Source organism: Diplodia seriata (assembly GCF_021436955.1).
Source record: "Diplodia seriata strain FDS-637 chromosome Unknown scaffold_3, whole genome shotgun sequence".
Lineage (NCBI taxonomy): Eukaryota > Fungi > Ascomycota > Dothideomycetes > Botryosphaeriales > Botryosphaeriaceae > Diplodia > Diplodia seriata.
In genome coordinates, this window is record NW_027117310.1 from 2,987,001 (window position 1) to 3,009,119 (window position 22,119).

A 22,119-nucleotide genomic window follows, 5' to 3' on the forward strand; every position below is an offset into this window, starting at 1 on the left:
GCAGGAGCGCACTAATCTGCTTCAACGGTTTGCAATTTCCAACAAGCAAGCCTTTTTGACCTGACCAGACGGGCCGCTTCTATTGCTGCTGCTGCTGCGTTCGCTTTCTCGGCTCCGTCTTTGGCGGGGCGAGCATGGGCTGCTTAGCGGACCTGAGCTTTTTCCTTCCCTTTCAACTTGCATTGGTGCTTTTGCTTTCGATTTTGCAAAGCTGTGGGTTTCTGCTTGGCTAATCGGAGTTCAGTCAAGCTTTATATCAGTCAGCAAGCGAGCCAGTCTTGTTTCTACTTCATCTCCGGTTGCCGCAATCGTTGACGATGGCGGTCAACTGGTGCTCGGCGCTTTCTTCAAAGCTGCCCTCTGCTTTGGTTTGATTTGTTAGCTCTGCTTCTTCTTCTAGCTCCCCGGCGCCCTTTTAAATTTGCGCGATGTGTAGTTGTATTAGCAGCAGCAGTGATAGATAACACAAGTCCGTCGGTTCCTTTCCCACGAGGTGCAGTTTCGAAGCAGTGGCAGCAACGTTGGTATCAGGGTATTGTAGATTAATTGGGAATCTTTCTTTTTTTTTTATTGGACGGTTGTTATGGAAATGAGGAATATCAAAACCACCAAACGGCGAAAGCCTGCTGGGGTTCAGCAAATTTTGTCGTCTGTGTGTTCCGCGAAGGATTTTACGCCTTCATGCATGGGCATTTGAAGCAACTTGGTAGGGTTGTAGATTTAAATTTTGAAATCGTTCAAATCATGTAGACGTAGAATCCCACAGTCACATGAGTACGTATGCGGGTGCAGTCTCTCTAGTACGACGAATTTGGAAAAAGGCAAAGTTCTCTGCAATTCACTGCGGGAGGCCTGTTCAGGACGTGAGGCATATTGGCCGGCGGTTAGAGATGCGGGTGCGCCGGGACATGGGTGGGTAAGCGACGTGCACGTTTGCCCACGCAGTTGGAGCCGACGGCCTGTACACAGACACCTCTCTTCGTTCCGTACCGCTCTACCGTCGGACGAGACGGGGGTCTGTGGTGCAAGGAACAGGAGAGCGGTTGCGGTGGATTCCGCGTCTGAGCACCCGATAGGCGCGTGTGGCACGGTCGTCCAGCCGTCCCCTTTAACACCCCTATATGCGGCCCTACCGCTCTTCTAGAACCCTTGGGAGAAGCGAATGGGGGAAGGCTGAATGAGTCAAGGAGCAAGCGCGGATGCTCTTCTTACGTTATCCCAGCTACATGGGCCTACTCTATCTGTACCACACACCCAAACGCTTTAGAATTTCTCGCAGGCGGGCCGCATGTCCAGCTCGTGGGTCCACAGGTCGGGCTCCTGCTGATGTAGCCAGAGATACGTCTTGCCGACGGAGTCGGCGCTCATCTTCCTGCCGGCACGCTGGTCGTCGCCGGATGCGTCGGCGATGGCGCCGTTGGCAATGGTGTGGGCGACGTGTATCCCTTTCTCCGACATCTCGCGGGCCAGCGTCTGCGCCAGCTGCCGCACCGACGCGCGCCCGGCGCCGTAGGCCGCAAAGTGGGCGGAGCAGCGCAGCGCTCCGAGCGTACCGGTGAAGATCAGAGTGCCCTTCTTCGCGCCGCCCGAGGCGAGCGGAGTGTCGCCGTGGTCGGCGAAGAGGCGCTTGATGGATTCCTGCGCGAAGGTGAAGGCCCCGCCGACGTACGTTTCGAGAGACTCGGTGAAGTCCTAGGGGGACGATCAGTCAATCAGGCTTGACATGTGCAATTGGGATGTTTGTTTTGTGAAATACCTCATAAGTCTCTTCAAGGAAGGGCTTCTTGCTGCTATGCTTGACGCTGTAGATTGCCAGGCGGAGCTTCAAGTCCTTGAACGAAGGATGCTTTTCGATATCAGAGAAAGTGTTCTTCAAAGAGTCAGGCGATGTGTCGGTGGGGAATGCTTCGAGCACGGCTCCTGGATTGGAAGAGCGGAGACTGCTGGCCAGCTCCTGAAGAGGCTCAGGGCGTCGGGCGAGAAGTGCGACGGCGAGGTTACCGTGAGAGGGATGCGCAAGGATGCGAGCTATGCCGGCGCCCTTGAAATCATTAGAGACTGCACGCAAGGGCCAGCGGATGGATTGAAGCTTACGGTATTCGGGCCTGCGCCGATGAGGATTGCGAGTCCTGATGGAGCCATTGTTGGGACCAGCGTGCCTAAGGAGTATTGTAGAGCCGTGGAGCTGTAGCGAGGTCTGCAGCGCAATCTCCAACGCCAGTGCTACGCGTGCTGTCGCTTGTACCTATGGTTATGGCCACGCTTATGTTCAAGCGTAAAGCGGGGTGGTGGAGAGTGAATATCCATGACGTCATCTTGCTGTTATAGGAAATCTGTCTACCAATGCAACCGAGCGTGGCTCTTTTTCCTCAACGGGTGCCGTCGCGGACTTAACGGAGTATGGACGGAACCCAGACATGCAGAGTTATTAAGAGCATTAGTCCCCCCCCGAGGCTTGCGTTTGCAGCATTCCGGGATATGGGTCAGCAAGTCTACCCTACAAAGAATGGTACAGCCAAACGAGACTGAGGCATCCTGAGAGAGCTCAATACCTTGGCATAGGCGGTCATGGTCTCAAAGTCGACAAAGGCAAAACAAACTGTTCCCGCCTCCCAAGGAGCGCCCGAATCGAGGCGAGAGCGGCTGCCAATGAAGCTCGTAGATATGGTGTAGGATCAATGATACCAATCCCGCTTGCGTCTCGATGACCTTCAGTCGAAGAGGTGGTTGGATGAGTGAGTGGTGGATGTGGCTTACGTAGCGCTTGGCGGCGCAGGTGCCGCGATCGGCAGCGACGAGGGACAGCTGTGCGGCTCCAGGCACACAGCTTCAGCCCAACCCATGCAACCCCGCCGTTCGCCTCGACTGTTACGCCTTCCGCCATAGCATCGTGAACTCCAGCGCGCCGGCGCTGCCCCAGCCCACCATGGATATCGTTCAGTCCGTGTCGGGCTACATCACCAAGATGGTGTCGGCCGGCGACAGCTCCACTGGCTCCCAGCCGGCCAAGATGAAGATACTACTGCTCGACAGCGAGACGGTAGGTCCGTCGCCTCGCCCGCCAGCAGCAGTGCGCCCCTTGCTGATGCGACAAAGGTTCCCATCGTCTCGACCGCCACCACCCAGTCAGCCCTGCTCAGCCATGAAGTCTACCTCACCGAGTGCGTCCAAAGCCCGTGCCAACCTCGGCCCCCGCTGACTGAGAACAAGCCGCCTCGACAGCCAGACGCGCGAGAAGATGCGCCACCTGCGCTGCCTGTGCTTCGTCCGGCCCTCGCCCGAATCCATCCAATTCCTCATCGACGAGTTGCGCGAGCCCAAGTACGGCGAATACAACATCTACTTCAGCAACATCATACGCAAGTCCTCGCTCGAACGTCTAGCCGAAGCCGACGACCATGAAGTCGTGCGCGCCGTGCACGAGTACTTTGCCGATTTCCTGGTCGTCAATCCCGACCTAATGTCGCTCAATCTGCAGCACAGGATATGGAGCACCAACCCAGACTTGTGGAACCCGGATGCTCTGCAGCGTTCTACCGAGGGCATCATCGCCCTGTTGCTGTCAATGAAGAAGAGGCCTATGATACGCTATCAAAAGGACAGTCTACTGACCAAGAAGCTGGCGACTGAGGTCCGCTACCAGATGACCCAGGAAGAGCAATTGTTCGATTTTCGCAAAACAGACACCCCTCCCATCCTGCTCCTAGTGGACAGAAGAGACGACCCGGTCACCCCGTTGCTCACTCAGTGGACATACCAAGCTATGGTGCACGAACTTATGGGCATAAAAAATGGCAGGGTCGACCTGAGCGACGTACCTGATATTCGGCCGGAACTTAAGGTGGGATGCCAAACGTAACCGGTACCACTGCTCTGCTAATCGTCGCTTAGGAAATAACCCTGTCACAAGATCAGGACCCGTTCTTCAAAAAGAACATGTATCTCAACTTTGGAGATCTTGGTCAAAACGCCAAGGATTATGTCGAGCAATTCGCATCCAAGCAACAAGGCAGCCTCCAGTTGGAGTCCATTACCGATATGAAGCGCTTCGTTGAGGACTATCCGGAATTCCGCAAGTTGTCCGGCAACGTCACCAAGCACGTCACGCTTGTGGGAGAACTGAGCCGGCGCGTTGGAGAAGATCACCTTCTGGACGTTAGTGAGCTGGAGCAGAGCCTAGCTTGCAACGAAAACCATTCCAACGATGTCAAGGTTGGTGGGTCCTATATCTCACCAAGTTCACAGCTAACATCTGGCAGCAACTACAACAACTCATTTCCAATCCCTCGATACCACCCGACAACAAGCTTCGCCTCACTGCAATCTATGCGCTCCGATATCACAAGCACCCGTCTAATTCGATCCCCATGTTGCTTGATCTTCTCGCCGTGGCTGGCAATCTGTCTCGCCATCGAATTGACTTGATCAACAAGCTCCTGCACTACCACCAGTCTTTGCAGGCTACAACATCCGGCACAACGGGCATCCCCGATCTATTCCAGTCTGGCTCTCTATTCAGCAATGCACAAAACCGGTTCAAAGGCCTCAAAGGCGTGGAAAACGTCTACACGCAGCACTCGCCAAGATTGGAGGGTACACTCCAGGATCTTATCAAGGGTCGTTTGCGCGACCACTTGTACCCCTTCGTCGATGGCGGTGGCACCACCAGAGACAAACCGCAGGACATAATCATCTTCATGGTGGGCGGTGCGACTTATGAGGAAGCGAAGATGGTTGCGCAGGTCAATGCCAGTTCGCCCGGCGTGAGGGTGGTCCTTGGTGGAACATCGATACACAACAGCATGTCTTTTCTGGAAGAGGTTGAGGATGCTGTTCAGTCTTGGCCCGAGCCTGCCCCAACCACAGCCGCCGGACGATTGCGAAGAGAAATTGGGAGGTAATGAGCATACGAAAAGATGGCGTAGCACGGCGTTGGGGGTTAGTATTGTAGCACCTGCCATGGCAGGTCACAGGGTCTCAAGACAGGCGGTATGCATAGCGCACAAGCAAATTGCCTTTAGCGCTTGCTCTGTTTTTATTTTTTTTTCTCAATGCAACACCGTGCCAGCATCCATGTGCTATGAGATTGTTACTGTTCTTAGGGTTGACTTTGCCCTTTCCACGTGGGTAGTGATTCCTTCTATTCGGCTTTGAATCTGCAGGGAGAGATGGTACAGTTTACCCGGCACCGTCGCTTTACGTAGCTTCGCCGGTTCACCCCGCACCACCCACTTTCAGGGCCCAACACTACCATCACAGCTAACATCGATTTCACATACTCAATAATGGCCTCGTTTCCACCGGGACAATGCTGCATCCAAGGCGTCAAGCATGAAGGCCAGGCTACCGGCAAGATGGATAAAATCGGGGGCAGTACGTGGGGGGTCTCTTGACTCAATATGGGCTTCGGATTGACCTGCATGCAGTCAGCTCCTATGTCGCCTATCCCGAGGACAGAAGCACCCGTAACGCCGTCTTGGTACTCACCGACGTCTTCGGCCACGCGTCCATCAACCCCCAGCTGTGGGTGACATCCAAGTCCCACCCCACATGCGTGTGAAATAGAATGGTGCTCATCAGCTCTCTCCATTGCACATACAGGATCGCCGACCAGCTCGCCGCCAACGGCTACTTCGTCGTCATGCCCGACCTCTTCGACGGCGACCCGGCGCCGGCCAACCTCGACGGCTTCGACTTCCAGGCGTGGAGGGCAAAGCACCAACCGGCCGCCGTCGACCCGATCGTCGCCGCCGTTTTGCACGCGATGCGCGGCCGCGGCGGCCTCGGGTGCGAGCGCGTCGGCGGCGTCGGCTACTGCTTCGGCGCCAAGTACGTGGTGCGCAACTTGCACGGCGGCGAGCGTATCGATGCCGGCTTCGTCGCCCATCCGTCCTTTGTGGACGCCGACGAGCTCAAGGGCATCACGCGCCCCTTGAGCATTGCCGCGGCCGGTGAGTTTGGATTCGAATGCCGTCCGTTGAAGTGCCCGTTTTGCTGAACTTGTGTCTTTTCGAAAGAGGACGATTACATCTTTCCGACCGAGAAGCGCCGTGAATCCGAGGATATCCTCGCGGAGATGCGGGCGACGTACCAGCTGGCGCTGTACTCGGGTACGGCGCATGGGTTTGCCACGCGTGGCGATCTTAAGAAGAGGGATGTCAAGTTTGCCAAGGAACAGGCTTTTCTGCAAGCTGTGAGATGGTTTGATGAGCATGTTAAGGCTTGAAAGGTCACTTCGTATTGTGGTTCTTGTTTCAGTGCATTCTTATAAGAGATGATTCTGGTCGAAACGTGGTCTTGGGCAAGGTGGGGGTTTGAAGTAAAATGATTTGAAAACCGGCAAGCACCACCACGCCAAGCATCACGACGAGCACCTCCACACTCTCGGATGAGCCATATACGATGATAAGCAGTTTGGTGACATGGCGATCATGTAATCAGTGGAACGATGTCGCTCCAATGTCTTAGCAATACGGAATGGTCAGCTGGGTGAGAGGCACTGCGGTACTAATGAGAGTCAAGGTGGATTCTCTGAAGCGGTGAGAGTCAGAAATGGCAGAAGCTAACTACGGGTTTCGAACGCGGGGAAGAAGCTGGGTTGCTGAAAATGAAGTGAAGAAAGCGTAACCGGTGATCCACATACGCCACAGATACCGAGCTCACCAACCTCGCCCTCGCGCAACTACTCCGCCCAGATAACCCCCAATCTGATAGTATCTTTGGAAAAGTCCGCACCCAGACGTTTGAAGTTGCAAATGATCTTCTGCCGCTTTGGGTTACGTGCATGAACCCTGAAGATCCTGGATTGAGGTTCGTCTGAAGTATTCGCAGATGGGCATCAGTATGTTACCAGCAGCTCTTGATGCCACAGACATTTCCTCATAGCCTGGAAATCTCAGAAGGATCGAGCATCCTCCGTTTCGGCCCTCCTCTACTCCCATCGCCGTCGAAGTCGGCACTCGTCCCACTTCTGAAAGCCCACTTCTCCCTCAGCTCAGCACTCGCAGTGCCCTCAAAGCAGTCCGCAATATATGTGCCAATGACCGGCAAGAACTTGAACGCACTGTTCCCACGTTAGCCTTCCATCGATTAGGACTAGCAGCGGGAAAAGACTTACTGTCCACTACCACCCGTCGCGAGAAAGACACCCTGGAAGTCAGGGTGGTTGTCGAAGATAAAGTCACCGTCGACCGTGTCGCAATACCAGCAGAGCCTAGTGCTAGCCCACTCGCGATCAGCGAACTTCGGCCACAGCTTCCTGAGTCCTTCGCGCAATCCATCGTCCGCATCGGCCGGGAGGAAGGAGGTCGTCCGTCCGCGCCGCTCGAGTGGCGGCGAGGAAACAACCTCTCTAGTGCCGTTACTTCCACCAAGGCTGATATCAACAGGCCTCCCGTATCCCCACCCGTGCCGAATGATTTTGAGCACCCGCGTGTCCGGCGTCGGCGGGAAGGTCGCGCAGCCGGTGTCGAATTCCATCATCACCGGGGCGTCTTGCAGTTGGATCGCTTCGTCCTCGGTGAGTTGAATGCATCCGATCGGCTGGCCGGTCGCGACGACGGCTTTTTTCATGTCGACCAGCTGGTTTGTCCAGGCGCCCGTCGCGATGATGACACGATGGGCTGGGACTACTAGCCCGTCTGCTGTGATGACGCCCCGGATTTGCCCATCGGAGGAGGTATCCAGCGAGAGTGCGGTGCCCTTGGGTCCAGTCATGAAGCTCACCCCGTTGAGTGCGCACTTCTTGGCCAAGGCCCCTATGGATCCTGCAGCATTGGCCCAGCTGCCTGTGGGATTGGTGTAACCAGAGACACCTTTGATGTCGCCTTGAAAGCTGGGGAATAGCCTTCTCAGCTCGATTGTGCCATTAAATTCCTCGTAGGTCTGAGACGTCTGCTTCAGGTTCTCCAGAGATGCGGAGACATACTTGCTGTTTTGTGAGGACAGCAGGATAGTCCCGCAGCGATGGAACCATTCCGGATAGTCAGATTCCCATAGGTACATTGCTTCCTTGGCCATGCGAGCATATGTGGGGTCGGCGTAGTCATTACGGACGACCCGCGAGATATCCACGCTGGAACCGTCAATGGCTGGCGGCGGGTAACGGTCGAGGACAGTGACGTTGCGATATCCACGCTCCGATAGTTCTAAAGCAATTGAGAGGCCAAAGACTCCGGCACCCACGACAAGCACCCGGTCGGCTTTGGTGGGCTGCGTTGAAGAAACCATGGTTTGCGAAAGGTCAGGGTATGGAGAGCGATGCGGAGGAGAGAGATTAGGTCAATCACCTTCCCCTCAACGTAGGCGAAACACATATGTGCTTACACGGACCGCATTTCCTGAAGAAGGAGCAGTGCTGTCATGATGCGACTGGCTGAGATGCGGGATGCGCCCTGATAGTGAGACGACAGCATGGAGTACGGACCGTATTACCCTTTATGGACTAGCGCTCCCGTTTCCGGTTTCCGGCTCGCTGCTACAAATTGCCCACTGACCACTCGTCGAAGGACTGAACAAGATCGGGACAGGCGAACGGCGGAAGAATTCCAAGGTAGGCCGCCAGCGGATCCTCGGGGACTTGATTCTGTGAGCTACTGAAGCCTTCAGGGTGTTGAGAAGGCGGTTCAATGAATCTCACATCACTCTGACCAACGTGAGAGCCATCCTCGTGAACCTTGGGTGGATTCGAGTACTGTGCAATAGACCAGAAGATGTCTGCGTAAGCGGTGAGGGACAGCCCTTCGTGGTCGCGCGACAAGCCGTTCAGCACCAGGGTGTCCGATCGTCCGTCCTAAGCCAATCGCGCGCGCGATTGGCTTAGGACTAATATTATATAAGCAATCGCGCGCGCGATTAGTTATTACATAAGCAATCGCGCGCGCGATTAGCTTAGAATAAGGTTACTTAAGCTCTAGCTATGTCGCGATACTTAGTATAGTATTAAGCCCCGCCGCTACTTATAGCTACTTATAGCTACTTATATCGTCGTACGTACGTGCCGTATCGTAAGTTCTTAGTATAGTATTAAGGTCGATATTATTCTTTATTACCGCGTATATATACTAATATAATTTTATTATATCTTCTTCGCTATTTTTTTCTTCGTCTCTTTCTTCTTCTTATTTACTAGTATTTCTTTAGATAGTAGATAGCCGATAAGATACTAGAATTTAACGTTCGCGAGGCCTTTACGATGCTAGTATTTTATATATTTAAATATCTTCGCTATACTAGCCTTCGTTCGCGAATAAGTCTTCGTTATAAGCTAGTTTATAGATAAGAAGATACGCTCGTATTCTATCTTTAATTAGTAAAGTATACGTTAATATATATTAATATCGTTATAAAACGCTTATCTAAGCTTATTATAAATACTACTAGTAGATTTAATACTATCTTACTAAAAATCGAGTACTTATACTTACGATTTATCTACTACTAGATTAAACTATAAGGCGTCGGCTTATACGACTACTTAAAATATTATTATAGTTTATTATCTAATATCGCTAGCTACGAGTTTTTATTTATCTATATATTAAACTTATTAAGCTTCTACTACTAGGTCTTAGTAGTAGAAGCCGTATAGAGGTAACGAGGCGTATAGTAAGTCTTATACTAGTACTAAAGAGATTAAATCGCCGCGTAGGCGTTTTACTTATATAAATAGCGATTAGCTCTCTACTTTAGAAGGCTTATAGAAGAAGATTTTAGTCTTATCGCGATCTAGTACTTTTTCTACTTCTATTACTTTTTAAAGAAGAATATTTTATACTTAGAATAGATAGTATTACGACTATTACTAAGTAGAGTTAAAGTAGATACTAAAGAATAAAGTTTCTAAGCTAAGAAAAAAGAAGAGAAAGTAGATTTATTTATTTATTTATTTATTTATTTAGTTTAACGTCTTTTTAGAGTCTTAGACTATTAAAGATAGAATCTCTCTAGAAGAATTCGCTTCTATCTATATATCTAAATATATATATGCCGAAGAAAGATTCTAGAAGAGTACTAGAAACGGTACGCTTAAAAGCTTAAGAAGAAATAAAAAGCGTATAAAAAGTTAAGAAAATAATAAAGAAAACGAAGCGAGAACTAAAAAAATAATAAAATAAAGAAAAAAAAGTATAGTAAGTAAGTTCTCTTTAGAGAGAGTCTTTTCGACTAATTAAATTTATTTAGCTTTCTTCTATCGAAGATTAATACTCGCTTACTATTTATTATAACTAGTCGAAGTATTACTACTAGTAAACTAGCTATATAACTTTACTTCTAAATTTAGAAACTAGAAAAGGGCTCTAAATAGAGGTTACTCGATTAGAATTTAAATCTCGACTTTTTAGCCCCGTTAGCTTAGTTACTAACTATACTAGATAGCCGTAGATACTAGTAGAAACGGCTACTTTAGCTTAAATACCCGCTATTTAGCCGTTTTTCTTCGGTTCTTGCCCGTTTTTACTTTAAATCGAACGCGGTAAACGCGCTAAGAACGAGAAGAAGCTAAAGAAAAAAATATAAAAAAGATAAATATAAACGAGTGTTTAGCGATACGTATTTAGATCTCGTTAGATAAGTCGTTTAATTACTACCGCCTAGTAGTAATCTTTATTTATTCTAAGAACTTAGCCGTTAAGCTCGCTTTTAGAGTTAAAAAAAAGAGATTCGATAGTTTAAGTTAATTCTTCTTTAGCTCGTCTTTTAAGAGAATCTAAGAGTCTCTATAAAGAGAATAAAAGAAAAGTAGATAGCGCGATATTTATTTAGTCGTACGGCTATATCTATACTAGTCGTTTTCGGCGTAGTCGAGGCGGTAAAGATAGAACTTAAAGTATTTATATCTAATCTTTAGCTAGTAGAAGACGAAGGCTATTTCTTTAACTTTCGTAGAAGATTTAAGCCGCCGCTCTATCTCTAAATCGAAGATACGTTTATAGAGTAAGTTCGTCGCTAATTTAAGCTTCTTTTTCTACTCTTTATAAATCTTCTACTTAATCTTACTTTAATAGAAGCTTAAAAAAGTAGAAGCCCTTCTAATAGAGTACTTCGTAGCGCTTTTAGCGAGTCGATCGATATACTCGTTATTTAGAACGTTCTTATAGTTAAGATATTATTTTAGAGAGATAGTATTTTCTCTATTTCTTAGCTTTTTAGCTAAATAACGTAATAACCTTCGAATTTAATCCTTAAGAATTACGCTAAGACCGATACTATTCGAAAGTTCTCGATTCTTTTAGCTAGAATCTCGATTCTTAGCTTTATAGACGTACGCGCTATCGCGTAGTACGTAGAAGAAGAGATATTTTAGATAGTACTAGGCTAGCTAAGGCTTCGTAGCCTTCTTTACCCTTAAAAATTACTCGAATTCGCACTAAATTATATATAGAGTATTATACGATACTAAGAAATTTGTTTTTAAAGTTATATTACGATAGCTCTTTTCTACGCCCGAAAATTCTACTCTAAAGCCTACTAAAAGCCTCTTTCTTAGGCCTTACTAAAGAGTTTTACGTATATAGATAACTTAAGTAGTCTAAGCTTTACGCTAAGATATCTCTCGGCCCTCTAAAATCTTTAACGTCTATATTAGCTCTATCGACCTCTTCGTTTACTTTTAAAGAGTAAGTAATTAAGAAAAACCTCTACTTCGATTCGGACTTCTTTTATTTACGGCTTAGTTTAGACGAAATTAAAGCCGGTAATTTATTTCTAGTTTTTCTCTTCTATTTATACTTCTCTCTATACGTTTTTCTTTTAGAAAGAGCTTAGAAATTTCTCTTTTAAACCTAAAATAGCTTCTTTAAAGTAGAATTCTTTTCTTTCGAATTCTACCCTACTTCTCTTAGTATAGGTAGAGAACTTTAAGGCTATAGATACGGCTATAGAAAACTTCGAGAAACTTCTAACTACGCCTATTCTACTATTAAGAATCGCTATTTTAAAGTCTTTAACCTTTAAATAAATAAAAGAACTCTTCGTTTAAGAAGATCTACTTAAACGGCGCGTTTCGATAGTTATTTCGACTCTTTCGATAAAAAAAAAAAGTAAACTATCTATCTTTCGCTTTATCTACTACGAAGAAAGCGAGAAAAGTATAATACTTTCGTTAAAAATTATATAAAAGACTATTAATTAATCTCTTAGTCTTTTTATTATAGCCGCGAACCTCTCGAAGGCTAAAAAAGAATAGAGGTCTATTTTAAATCTAATCGAGATTATACGATAGTATATTAAAACTAAAAAAACCGCGAATAAAGTCGGCTTAATTCTCGCTATATAAATACGGGCCTTAGAAAAGACCGCGATAAATCTTATAAAAACTATGAGAATTCTCTTAAAGCCTACCGCTATCTTTTTCTTAAAGTAGCCCTCGTAGAGGCCTATATACGCGAATATATAATTAGTTCGCCTTACGTAGAGGCCTATCGTAGTATCGAGCTAGCCGACGTTTACGTACGCCTCTATAGCGATAAAGGCCTCGATAAACGCGAACGGGTTTATCTTTATTTTAGAGAAAAAGTAGAAGAATCTCGCGTAGAAGACTTTCGCGTTTAAGAGAACTATTCGTTAAGTAGTTCTTATTTTAGCTATAAAGATCGAAAATCTCTTATCGTTTAACCTACGTAACGTCTTTAATAAGATATTCTCGAACTAGCGAAATAAGAACGAGTTTATTATTACTACGATCTCTCTTTCTTCGAAAAAAAATCTTATTCTTATCGCGTACGAGCTCTTCTCCGCCGAATTTCTTTTAAAGAATACGGCTATAATTAACTAAATTATTTCTACTCGATCTATTACGAAGAATCGTATCTAGTTTAAAGTAGTAGTATACGACGTATCTACGCGGGACTTCTTTACTCTCTCTCGCGAGAAGTTTAGAGAGATTATTTAATTCGAAGTTACGATCTTTAATCTTAAGTTTAAAGTTATTAGTATCTTCTACTAGCTTACGCCGAAGACGATAAGAGAAGAACGACTACGATTCTTACTCGTTCTAGTCTTTAAGACCGAAGATAAGGCTCGCTAGACTATTTTAAGATATTTCTTTATTAGTAGCGTCTTCTATAAGACTAAAAAGCTTAAAGAGCTAAGAAACGCCCTAAGAAACTCTAAATAAACTTATTTTTAATAAGTTCTTTATAAGTTCTATAAGCTAACTTAAATAGAAGTATTCTAGTAATAAAATCTATTCTAGATATTATAGTAGAATTAAAGATAGATCTCGTTCTATACTAAGAATCGTATATTTTACTCTATAAGAACTTAGGCTTTCGATTAATTAACTATCTCTTATTCGTCTAAATTTTATCGGTTTATTCTTTCGATCTAAGGCCTCGAATATTAATCTACGTTTTTCGCTTTCTTAGAGAAACGAAGATAAATTTAAAGGCCGAATTCTAGTAAAGTCTTAACCTAATAGTTTTAAGTATAAAATAGCGTAGGTCTAAGTTTAAGCTACTTAACTTATATAACTAGAAGAATTAAACGGGTAACGATTCTCGATATACTCTAGAACGCGTTCTATAATAATAATCTCTTAGAACGTAGGCTATAGTTACTAGAAATTTTAATATTTACTATTTCTAGTAGAATTCGAAATCTTCTTTCTCGTCTAGCGCTAATCGGCTAGTCGAATAATTTAAAGAAAATAATCTATCTCTTCTAAATAAAGAAGAAAAAGATATCTTTTACCGCCCTTATCTAGAGAGAGAGACGGTTATCGATCTTACGCTAGCGACGCCGACTTTAGCTAATAAAATTATCGACTAGTAAACGATTATAAACTTTAGTTTCGATTATAAGGTAATTTTATTTAGTCTAGAATCGATAGGCTATACGGGACCTTCTACGGTAGCTACTACCGCTAGATTTAATACGAGAAAGGCCGACTAGCCTAAGTTTTAAGAAATCTTTAAATAATAGATAGAGACGGTAGTATTTAAAGCCCTAGAAAGCTTAGAATTAAATTCTCTATTAAAAGATATCTCTAGAAACTTAATAAAAGATTCGATCCGCTAAATACCCGCGCTAGATATTTTAGAGGTAAGCCTTAACTAGACTATATCTATTACGGTAGACCTTTCTATTCTTCGATTAAAACTAAAAGCTCGATCTAAACCGTAGTAGTCGAACGAGCTTTTAGAAGAACGAAGACGATTATAAAGAGAGGCCGACGCTTTTAAATCTCTACGTATAAAAGAGAATAAGCGAAGATACTTAAATAGCTAAAATATCTACTTCGAAGCGATTAAGAGAGCTAAACGCGAATACTAGAATTTTTTTCTAGAAAAAGAAATTCTTAAGACTATCTTTAAGGCTATAGCTTATACTAAGTCTAGAACGTATACTAGAATTTCTAAGATTAGCTACGATACGTATACGAAAAAACGCCTAGAAGATAGTTTTAAGAGAAAGTATTTAGTTCTTAGAAAGAAACTCTTCTCGCCGCCTTCTTCTACTATCTCTTTTAACTAGTAAAGCTACGTTTTTAAACGCTAGAACTAGCCGAAACTTAGTTTAAGAGAAATTAAGAATGCGTACTCTACGTAAATTAAAGAAAAAACGCCGAGACTAGACGCTATTACGTAGAAAATTATTATCTATACGTTTAGAGCGAAGCTCGACGTCTTTAATAAGATCTTTTCTACGCTATTCGCCTACGAATATTATTCTATAGGCTAGCGTACGACTACTAAGATAATTCTAAGTAAAAAAAAGAGCGATATAGCGGACTCGAAGTTCTATCGTATTATTTCTCTTTTTAATTACCTCGAAAAAGTACTAGAACGAATTACGGCTAAAAGATTAGACTATTTAGCGAAGATCTTTAACCTTCTTTACTATATCTAAATTAAAGAAAGATTAAAGAAATTCGTAATCGATATCGTAATACTTTTATTAAATAAAGTAGAGAAGAACCGCCGTCTTAAATATAAGACCTTCGTACTTTTTCTCGATATTAAAAGCGTCTTTAACTACGTAGCCGAAGAATAACTTCTAGCTATAATAGCTTAAATTAGTATATCGATTAACCTACTCGCGTAGATAAAATTATTTATATCTATACGAATATTAAGCCTCGCGTTTAACGAAAAGAAAGAAGAGTTTAGCCTAATCGAGATAAGTATTTTATAAGAAAGTTTAATCTTATCTATTCTCTTCTTAATCTATCTTCGAGAGATATTTTCTATCTTTAAGACTTCTTTTCTCTCTTATATCGACGATATTATAATAATAGCTAGCTTCGGCAGCTAGAAGAGTAATAAGAAGATATTAAAGAAAAAGACGAAAAGACTCTTTACGCGAGGCTATAAAAACTATATCGAATTTAATCTTAAAAAGATAAAGCTTATATACTTTATTCGCTCTTTTAAAGAGAACTTAGAGCCCCGCTCGGTCTCTATTATATTATCTACGAAGAATATAGTAGAATCTAAGAATTAGATTAAGTAGCTAGAAATTTACTTTAACTATAGGTTTATCTTTAAGACGCACGTATTTAAAAGAATTAGCTAGATTCGTTCGGCCTTCTATCGTCTCTCTAGACTTACTAACGTCGAAAGAAGACTCTCTTTCTACGTAGTTCGCTAGCTTTATTTAGCTTACGTAACTACGGTTATAGACTACGGCTCCGAAATCTACTAGAAAAACTAAAGGCGGTTTACTCGTTAATTAAGAGTTCTTTAGAATCTTATTCTACGAAAGATTCTAGGGGTTTTTAAAACCGCCTCTATAATTTCTTTAGAAATAGAGAGTAGAATTCCGCTAGCGAATATTTGTCTAAACGAGCGGTTACGAAAATACGCTCTTAGAACGAATTTACTTAAAGAATTCTATCTTCTTTAAATTAAACTAGAGAAGATAAATCTAGACTAACGAAAAATAAAAACGCCTACGTAGTTAAAGAAGATTAAACTTCTTCTTAGAGAGTAATCTACTCTCTTAGAAGAAGTTAACCTCTTCTACTTTTCGTCGTAGGCTATCGATCTTCTCTACGCGGCTACGGTTAGCTCTTTAGATAAAGAGAAGTAGACTTCGGCCTACGTACTCGATATTAAGAAGATATTCTTTAATCGAATAGCTATCTATTCTAACGCCTTAGTTTTATCTTCGAGTAAAAATATAGGCGTCGAAGTAGTAGTCTTCAACTTTAGCTAATTTAAAGAGAACCCGACGCGCTAGATTTATAAGAATCTCGATTTAGAGAATCTAGTATATAACGGCGAGATAGAAGAACTAGTAATAGCCTTTAACTTCGCCGTTAAAAGTCGGGTCCGCGATAAAGATATAAGAATCTACGCGAATAACTAAGCCGCGATTCTTAAACTAAAGAAGCCCTCTAATACGCCCGAATAAGATCGATAAGTTCGGGCTATTAGTCTAGCAAAAAAGCTAAGAAATAGAGAAAATATTATCTCTCTAGAATAATATTCCGGCTATAAGAACGTTTTAGATAACGAATACGTCGACTAGCTCGCTAAAAGTACTATAAAGTATTTTATTAGAAGGGCTTCTACTTCTTTTAGCTTCTATTAAAGTAAGATTAAGTAGAAGACCTACGAAGAGTAGAAAAAGAAGCTTAAATCGGCGGCGAACTCGCTCTATAAACGTATCTTTAATCTAGAAGTAAGGCGGCGGCTTAAATCTTCTATAAAAGTTAAAGAAATAGCCTTTACCTTCTACTAGCTAAAGATTAAATACGAATACTTTAAGTTCTATCTTTACCGCCTCGACTACGCCGAAAACGACTAATATAGATATAGCCGTATAACTAGATAAATATCGCGCTATCTACTTCTTTTATATTCTCTTTATAGAAACCCTTAGATTCTCTTAAAAGATAGGCTAAAAAAGAATTAACTTAAACTATCGAATCTCTTTTTCTTAACTTTAGAAGCTAGCTTAACGACTAAGTTCTTAGAATAAATAAAGATTACTACTAGGCGATAGTAATTAAACAACTTATCTAACGAGATCTAAATACGTATCGCTAAACGCTTATTTATACTTATTTTTCTTATATTCTCTTCTTTAGCTTCTTTTCGTTCTCGGCGCGTTTACCGCGTTCGATTTAAAGTAAAAACGGGCAAGAACCGAAGAAAAACGACTAAATAGCGGGTATTTAAGCTAAAGTAGTTGTTTCTACTAGTATCTACGGCTGTCTAGTATAGTTAGTAACTAAGCTAACGAGGCTAAAAAGCCGAGATTCGAATCTCGATTAAGTAATCTCTATTTAGGGCCCTTTTCTAGTTTCTAGATTTAAGAGTAGAATTATATAGCTAGTTTACTAGTAGTAATACTTTAGCTAGTTATAATAAATAGTAAGCGAGTATCGGTCTTCGATAAAAGAAAGCTAAACGAATCTAATTAGTTAAGAAGACTTTCTCTAAGAAGAGAACTTACTTACTATACTTTTTTTTCTTTATTTTATCGTTTTTTAAGTTCTCGCTTCGTTTTCTTTATTATTTTCTTAACTTTTTATACGCTTCTTATTTCTTCTTAAGCTTTTAAGCGTACTATTTCTAGTACTCTTCTAAAATTTTTCTTTAATATATATATATTTAGATATATAGATAGAAGCGGATTCTCTAAAGAGATTTCGTCTCTAATAGTTTAGAACTCTAAAGAAACGTTAAACTAAATAAATAAATAAATTTTTAGCTAAACTAATAGCTCGAACTTATCGATCTTATTTAGGCGTATTAAAGAGCTTCTTTAGTCTAAAAATCGCGGCCTAGTTATTCGCGTAGATTCTTATATCTTTATCGCGGACTCGACTTTTAACGGCGAAGTTAAGAACTATTACTAGTTTTTCTACCTCGCCGTTATATACTAGATTCTCTAAATTAAGATTTTTATAAATCTAGCGCGTCGAGTTCTCTTTAGATTAGCTAAAGTCGAAAACTACTACTTTAACGCCTATATTTTTATCTAAAGATAGAACTAAGGCGTCGAAGTAGATAGCTATTTAATTAAAGAATATTTTCTTAATATCGAGTACGTAGGCCGAAGTCTACTTCTCTTTATTTAGGAAACTAATCGTAGCTACGTAGAAAAGATCGATAGTTTACGGCGAAAAGTAGAAGAAGTTAACTTCTTTTAAGAAAGTAAATTACTCTCTAAAAAGAAGTTTAATCTTCTTTAACTACGTAGGCGTTTCTATTTCTTATTAGTTTAGATTTATCTTCTCTAGTTTAATTCGAAGAGGATAGAATTCTTCAAGTAAATTTATTCTAAGAGCGTATTTTCGTAACCGCTCGTTTAGACGAATATTCGCTAGTAGAATTCTACTCTCTATTTCTAAAGAAACTATAGGGGCGGTTTTAAAAACCTCTAGAATCTTTTATAGAATAAGATTCTAAAGAACTCTTAATTAACGAGTAAACCGTCTCTAGTTTTTCTAGTAGATTTTAAAGCCGTAGTCTATAACCGTAGTTACGTAAGCTAAATAAAGCTAGCGAACTATATAGAAAGAAAGCCTTCTCTTAACGTTAGCGAGTCTAAAGAGACGATAGAAGACTAAACGGGCCTAGCTAATTCTTTTAGATACGTACGTCTTAAAGATAAACCCGTAGTTAAAGTAAATTTCTAGCTACTTAATCTAATTCTTAGATTCTACTATATCTCTCGTAGATAATATAATAAAGACTAAGTAGAGTTCTAAGTTCTCTTTAAAAGAGTAGGCGAAGTATATAAGCTTCGTTTTCTTAAAATCGAATTTAATATAGTTTTCGTAGCCTCGCGTAAAGAGTCTTTTTATTTTTTTCTCTAATATCTTCTTATTACTCTTCTAGCTATCTAAGCTAGCTATTATCGTAATATCGTTAATATAAGAGAGAAAAGAAGTCTTAGAGACGAGAAATATCTCTTAAAGATAAATTAAGAAGAAAATAGATAAGATCGAGCTTTCTTATAAAATACTTATCTTAATTAGACTAAACTCTTCTTCTTCTTCGTTAAACGCGAGGCTTAATATTCGTATAAATATAAACGACTTTATCTACGCGAGTAGATTAATCGGCATACTAATTTAAACTATTATAGCTAGAAGTTATTCTTTAGCTACGTAGTTAAAGACGCTTTTAATATCGAGAAAAAGTACGAAGATTTTACGTTTAAGACGATAGTTCTTCTTTACTTTATTCGATAAAAGTATTATAATATCGATCGCGGATTTCTTTAATCTTTCTCTAATTTAGATATAGTAAAGAAGACTAGAGGTCTTCGCTAAATAGTCTAGTCTTTTAGCCGTAATTCGTTCTAGTACTTTTTTAAGATAATTAAGAAGAGAAATAATACGATAGAACTTTAAATCTATAATATCGCTCTTTCTCTTACTTAGAATTATCTTAATAGCCGTACGCTAGCTCGTAGAGTAATACTCGTAGGCGAAGAGCGTAAAAAAGATCTTATTAAAGACGTCGAGCTTCGCTCTAAACGCGTAGATAATAATTTTCTACGTAATAGCGTTTAGTTTCGACGTTTTTCTCTTAATTTACGTAGAGTACGTATCTTCTATTTCTCTTAAACTAAGCTTCGGCTAGTTCTATTACTTAAAGGCGTAGCTTTACTAGTTAAAGAAAACGGCCGAAGAAAGCGATAAAAAAAGTCTTTTTTTAAAGGCTAAATACTTTCTCTTAAAACTATCTTCTAGGCGTTTTTTCGTATACGTATCGTAGCTAATCTTAAAGATTCTAGTATACGTTCTCGGCTTAGTATAAGCTATAGTCTTAAAGATAGTCTTAAAGATTTCTTTCTCTAGAAAAGAATTCTAGTATTCGTGTTTAGTTCTTTTAATCGCTTCGAAGTAAATATTTTAGCTATTTAAGTATCTTTACTTATTCTCTTTCGTACGTAGAGATTTAAAAGCGTTAGTCTCTCTTTATAGTCGTTTTCGTTCTTCTAAGAGCTTATTTAACTACTATAATTTAGATCGAGCTTCTAGTTTTAATCGGAAAATAGAAAGGTTCGCTGCGGTAGATATAGTCTAGTTAAGGCTTACCTCTAGAATATTTAGCGCGGGTATTTAGCGGATCGAACCCTCTATTAAGTTTCTAGAGATATCTTCTAGTAAAGAGTTTAATTCTAAGCTTTTTAGAGCTTCGAATACTATCGTCTCTATCTATTATTTAAAGACTTTCTAAAACTTAGGCTAGTCGGCCTTTTCCGTATTAAATCTAGTAGTAGTAGCTACCGTAGAAGGTTTCGTATAGCCTATCGATTCTAGACTAAATAAAATTACCTTATAATTAAAATCGAAGTTCGTAATCGTTTACTAGTCGATAATTCTATTAGCTAAAACCGACGTAGCTAGCGTAAGGTTAATAACTATTTTTCTTTTTAAATAAGAGCGGTAAAAGATATCTTTTTCTTCTTTATTTAAGAAAGATAGATTATTTTCTTTAAACTATTTAACTAGTCGATTAGCGCTAGACGAGAAGAAAGATTTTAGATTTTATTAGAGATAATAAATATTAAAATCTTCGGTAACTATAGCCTACGTTTTAAGAGATTACTATTATAGAACGCGTTCTAGAGTATACTAAGAATTATTACCCGTTTAATTCTTTTAGTTATATAAGTTAAGTAGCTTAAACTTAGACTTTCGCTACTCTATACTTAAAACTATAAGATTAAGACTTTACTAGAATTCGGCCTCTAAATTTATCTTCGTTTCTCTAAGAAAGTAAGAAACGTAGATTAATATTTAAGGCCTTAGATCGAAAGAATATATCGATAGAATTTAAATAAACGAGAGATAGTTAATCGACTAAAAGCCCGAGTTCTCGTAGAATAAGATATACGATTCTTAATAAAGAACGAGGTCTATCTTTAACTTTACTATAATATCTAGAATAGATTTCGTTACCGAAATACTTCTATTTAAGTTAGCTTATAGAACTTATAAAGAACTTATTAAAAACGAGTTTATTTAGAGTTCTTTAGGGCGTTTCTTAGCTCTTTAAGCTTTTTAGTCTTATAAAAGATATTACTAATAAAGAAGCGCCTTAAGATAGTCTAGCGAGCCTCGTCTTTAGTCTTAAAGGCTAGAACGAGCGAGAATCGTAGTCGTTCTTCTCTTATCGTCTTCGGCGTAAGCTAGTAGAAGATATTAATAATCTTAAACTTAAAGTTAAAGGTCGCGACTTCGAATTAAATAATCTCTCTAAACTTTTCGCAAGAGAGAATAGAGAAGTTCCGCGTAAATACGCCGTATACTACTACTTTAAACTAGATATAATTCTTCGTAATCGACTAGATAGAAATAATCTAGTTAATTATAGCCGCATTCTTTAAAAGAAATTCGGCGAAGAAGAGCTCGTACGCGGTAAAAACGAGATTCTTTTTTAAAAAAAAAGAGATCGTAGTAATAATAAACTCGTTCTTATTTCGCTAGTTTAAGAATATCTTATTAAAGGCGTTACGTAGGCCGAACGGCGAGAGATTCTTAATTTTTATAGTCGAGATAAGAACTACTTAACGAGTAGTCTTTTTAAACGCGAAAGTCTTCTACGCGGGGTTCTTCTACTTTTTCTCTAAAACGAAGGTAAACTTATTCGCGTTTATCGAGGCCTTTATCGCTATAAAGGCGTACGTAGACGTTGGCTAGCTCGATACTATAATAGGCCTTTACGTAGAACGAACCGATTACGTATTTACGTACGTAGGTCTTTACGTAGGCTACTTTAAGAGAGAGATAACGATAGACTTTAAGAGAGTTCTTATAATCTTTACGAGATTTATCGCGGTCTTTTCTAGGGCCCGTATTTACGTAGTAAGAATTAAGCTAACTTTATTCGCGGTTCTTTCGATTTTAATATACTATCTTATAATCTTAATTTAACCTTTGAATTCGACCCTCGAGAATTACGCTAAGACTAGTACCGTTCGAAAGCCCTCGATTCTCTTAGCTAGAATCTCGATTCTTAGCTTCGTAGACGTACGCGCTGTTGCGTGGTGCGTAAAAGAAGAGGTGCCCTAGGTAGTACTAGGCTAGCTAGAGCTCCGCAGCCCCCTTTACCCTCGAAAACTACTCGAATCCGCACTAAACTTCGCATAGAGGACCGCAAGGCACTAAGGAATCCGTTTCCGAAGTTGTATTGCAATAGCTCTTCTCTG

General features: G+C 41.3%; 3 protein-coding genes across 3 annotated transcripts; 1 reads left to right on the forward strand and 2 right to left on the reverse strand.

Moving 5' to 3' along the window:
- Positions 1 to 1,263: 1,263 nt before the first annotated feature.
- SLS55_003604 (uncharacterized protein) lies at positions 1,264 to 2,142 on the reverse strand (the record flags this gene model as incomplete). Its single annotated transcript, XM_066775075.1, has 3 exons — positions 1,264 to 1,692; positions 1,757 to 2,041; positions 2,095 to 2,142. 3 exons carry the CDS (start codon positions 2,140 to 2,142, stop codon positions 1,264 to 1,266), a joined length of 762 nt encoding a protein of 253 aa, XP_066635194.1.
- A 784-nt stretch (positions 2,143 to 2,926) lies between these two features.
- On the forward strand, positions 2,927 to 6,226 carry VPS45 (vacuolar protein sorting-associated protein 45; the record flags this gene model as incomplete). The annotated part of the gene is made up of 8 exons (XM_066775076.1): positions 2,927 to 3,040; positions 3,097 to 3,161; positions 3,223 to 3,841; positions 3,892 to 4,212; positions 4,260 to 4,752; positions 5,427 to 5,538; positions 5,602 to 5,951; positions 6,018 to 6,226. The coding sequence occupies 8 exons, from the start codon at positions 2,927 to 2,929 to the stop codon at positions 6,224 to 6,226; spliced, it is 2,283 nt and encodes a 760-aa protein (XP_066635195.1).
- Positions 6,227 to 6,879: 653 nt separating this feature from the next.
- On the reverse strand, positions 6,880 to 8,229 carry SLS55_003606 (uncharacterized protein; the record flags this gene model as incomplete). The annotated part of the gene is made up of 2 exons (XM_066775077.1): positions 6,880 to 7,063; positions 7,118 to 8,229. The coding sequence occupies 2 exons, from the start codon at positions 8,227 to 8,229 to the stop codon at positions 6,880 to 6,882; spliced, it is 1,296 nt and encodes a 431-aa protein (XP_066635196.1).
- Positions 8,230 to 22,119: the final 13,890 nt, after the last annotated feature.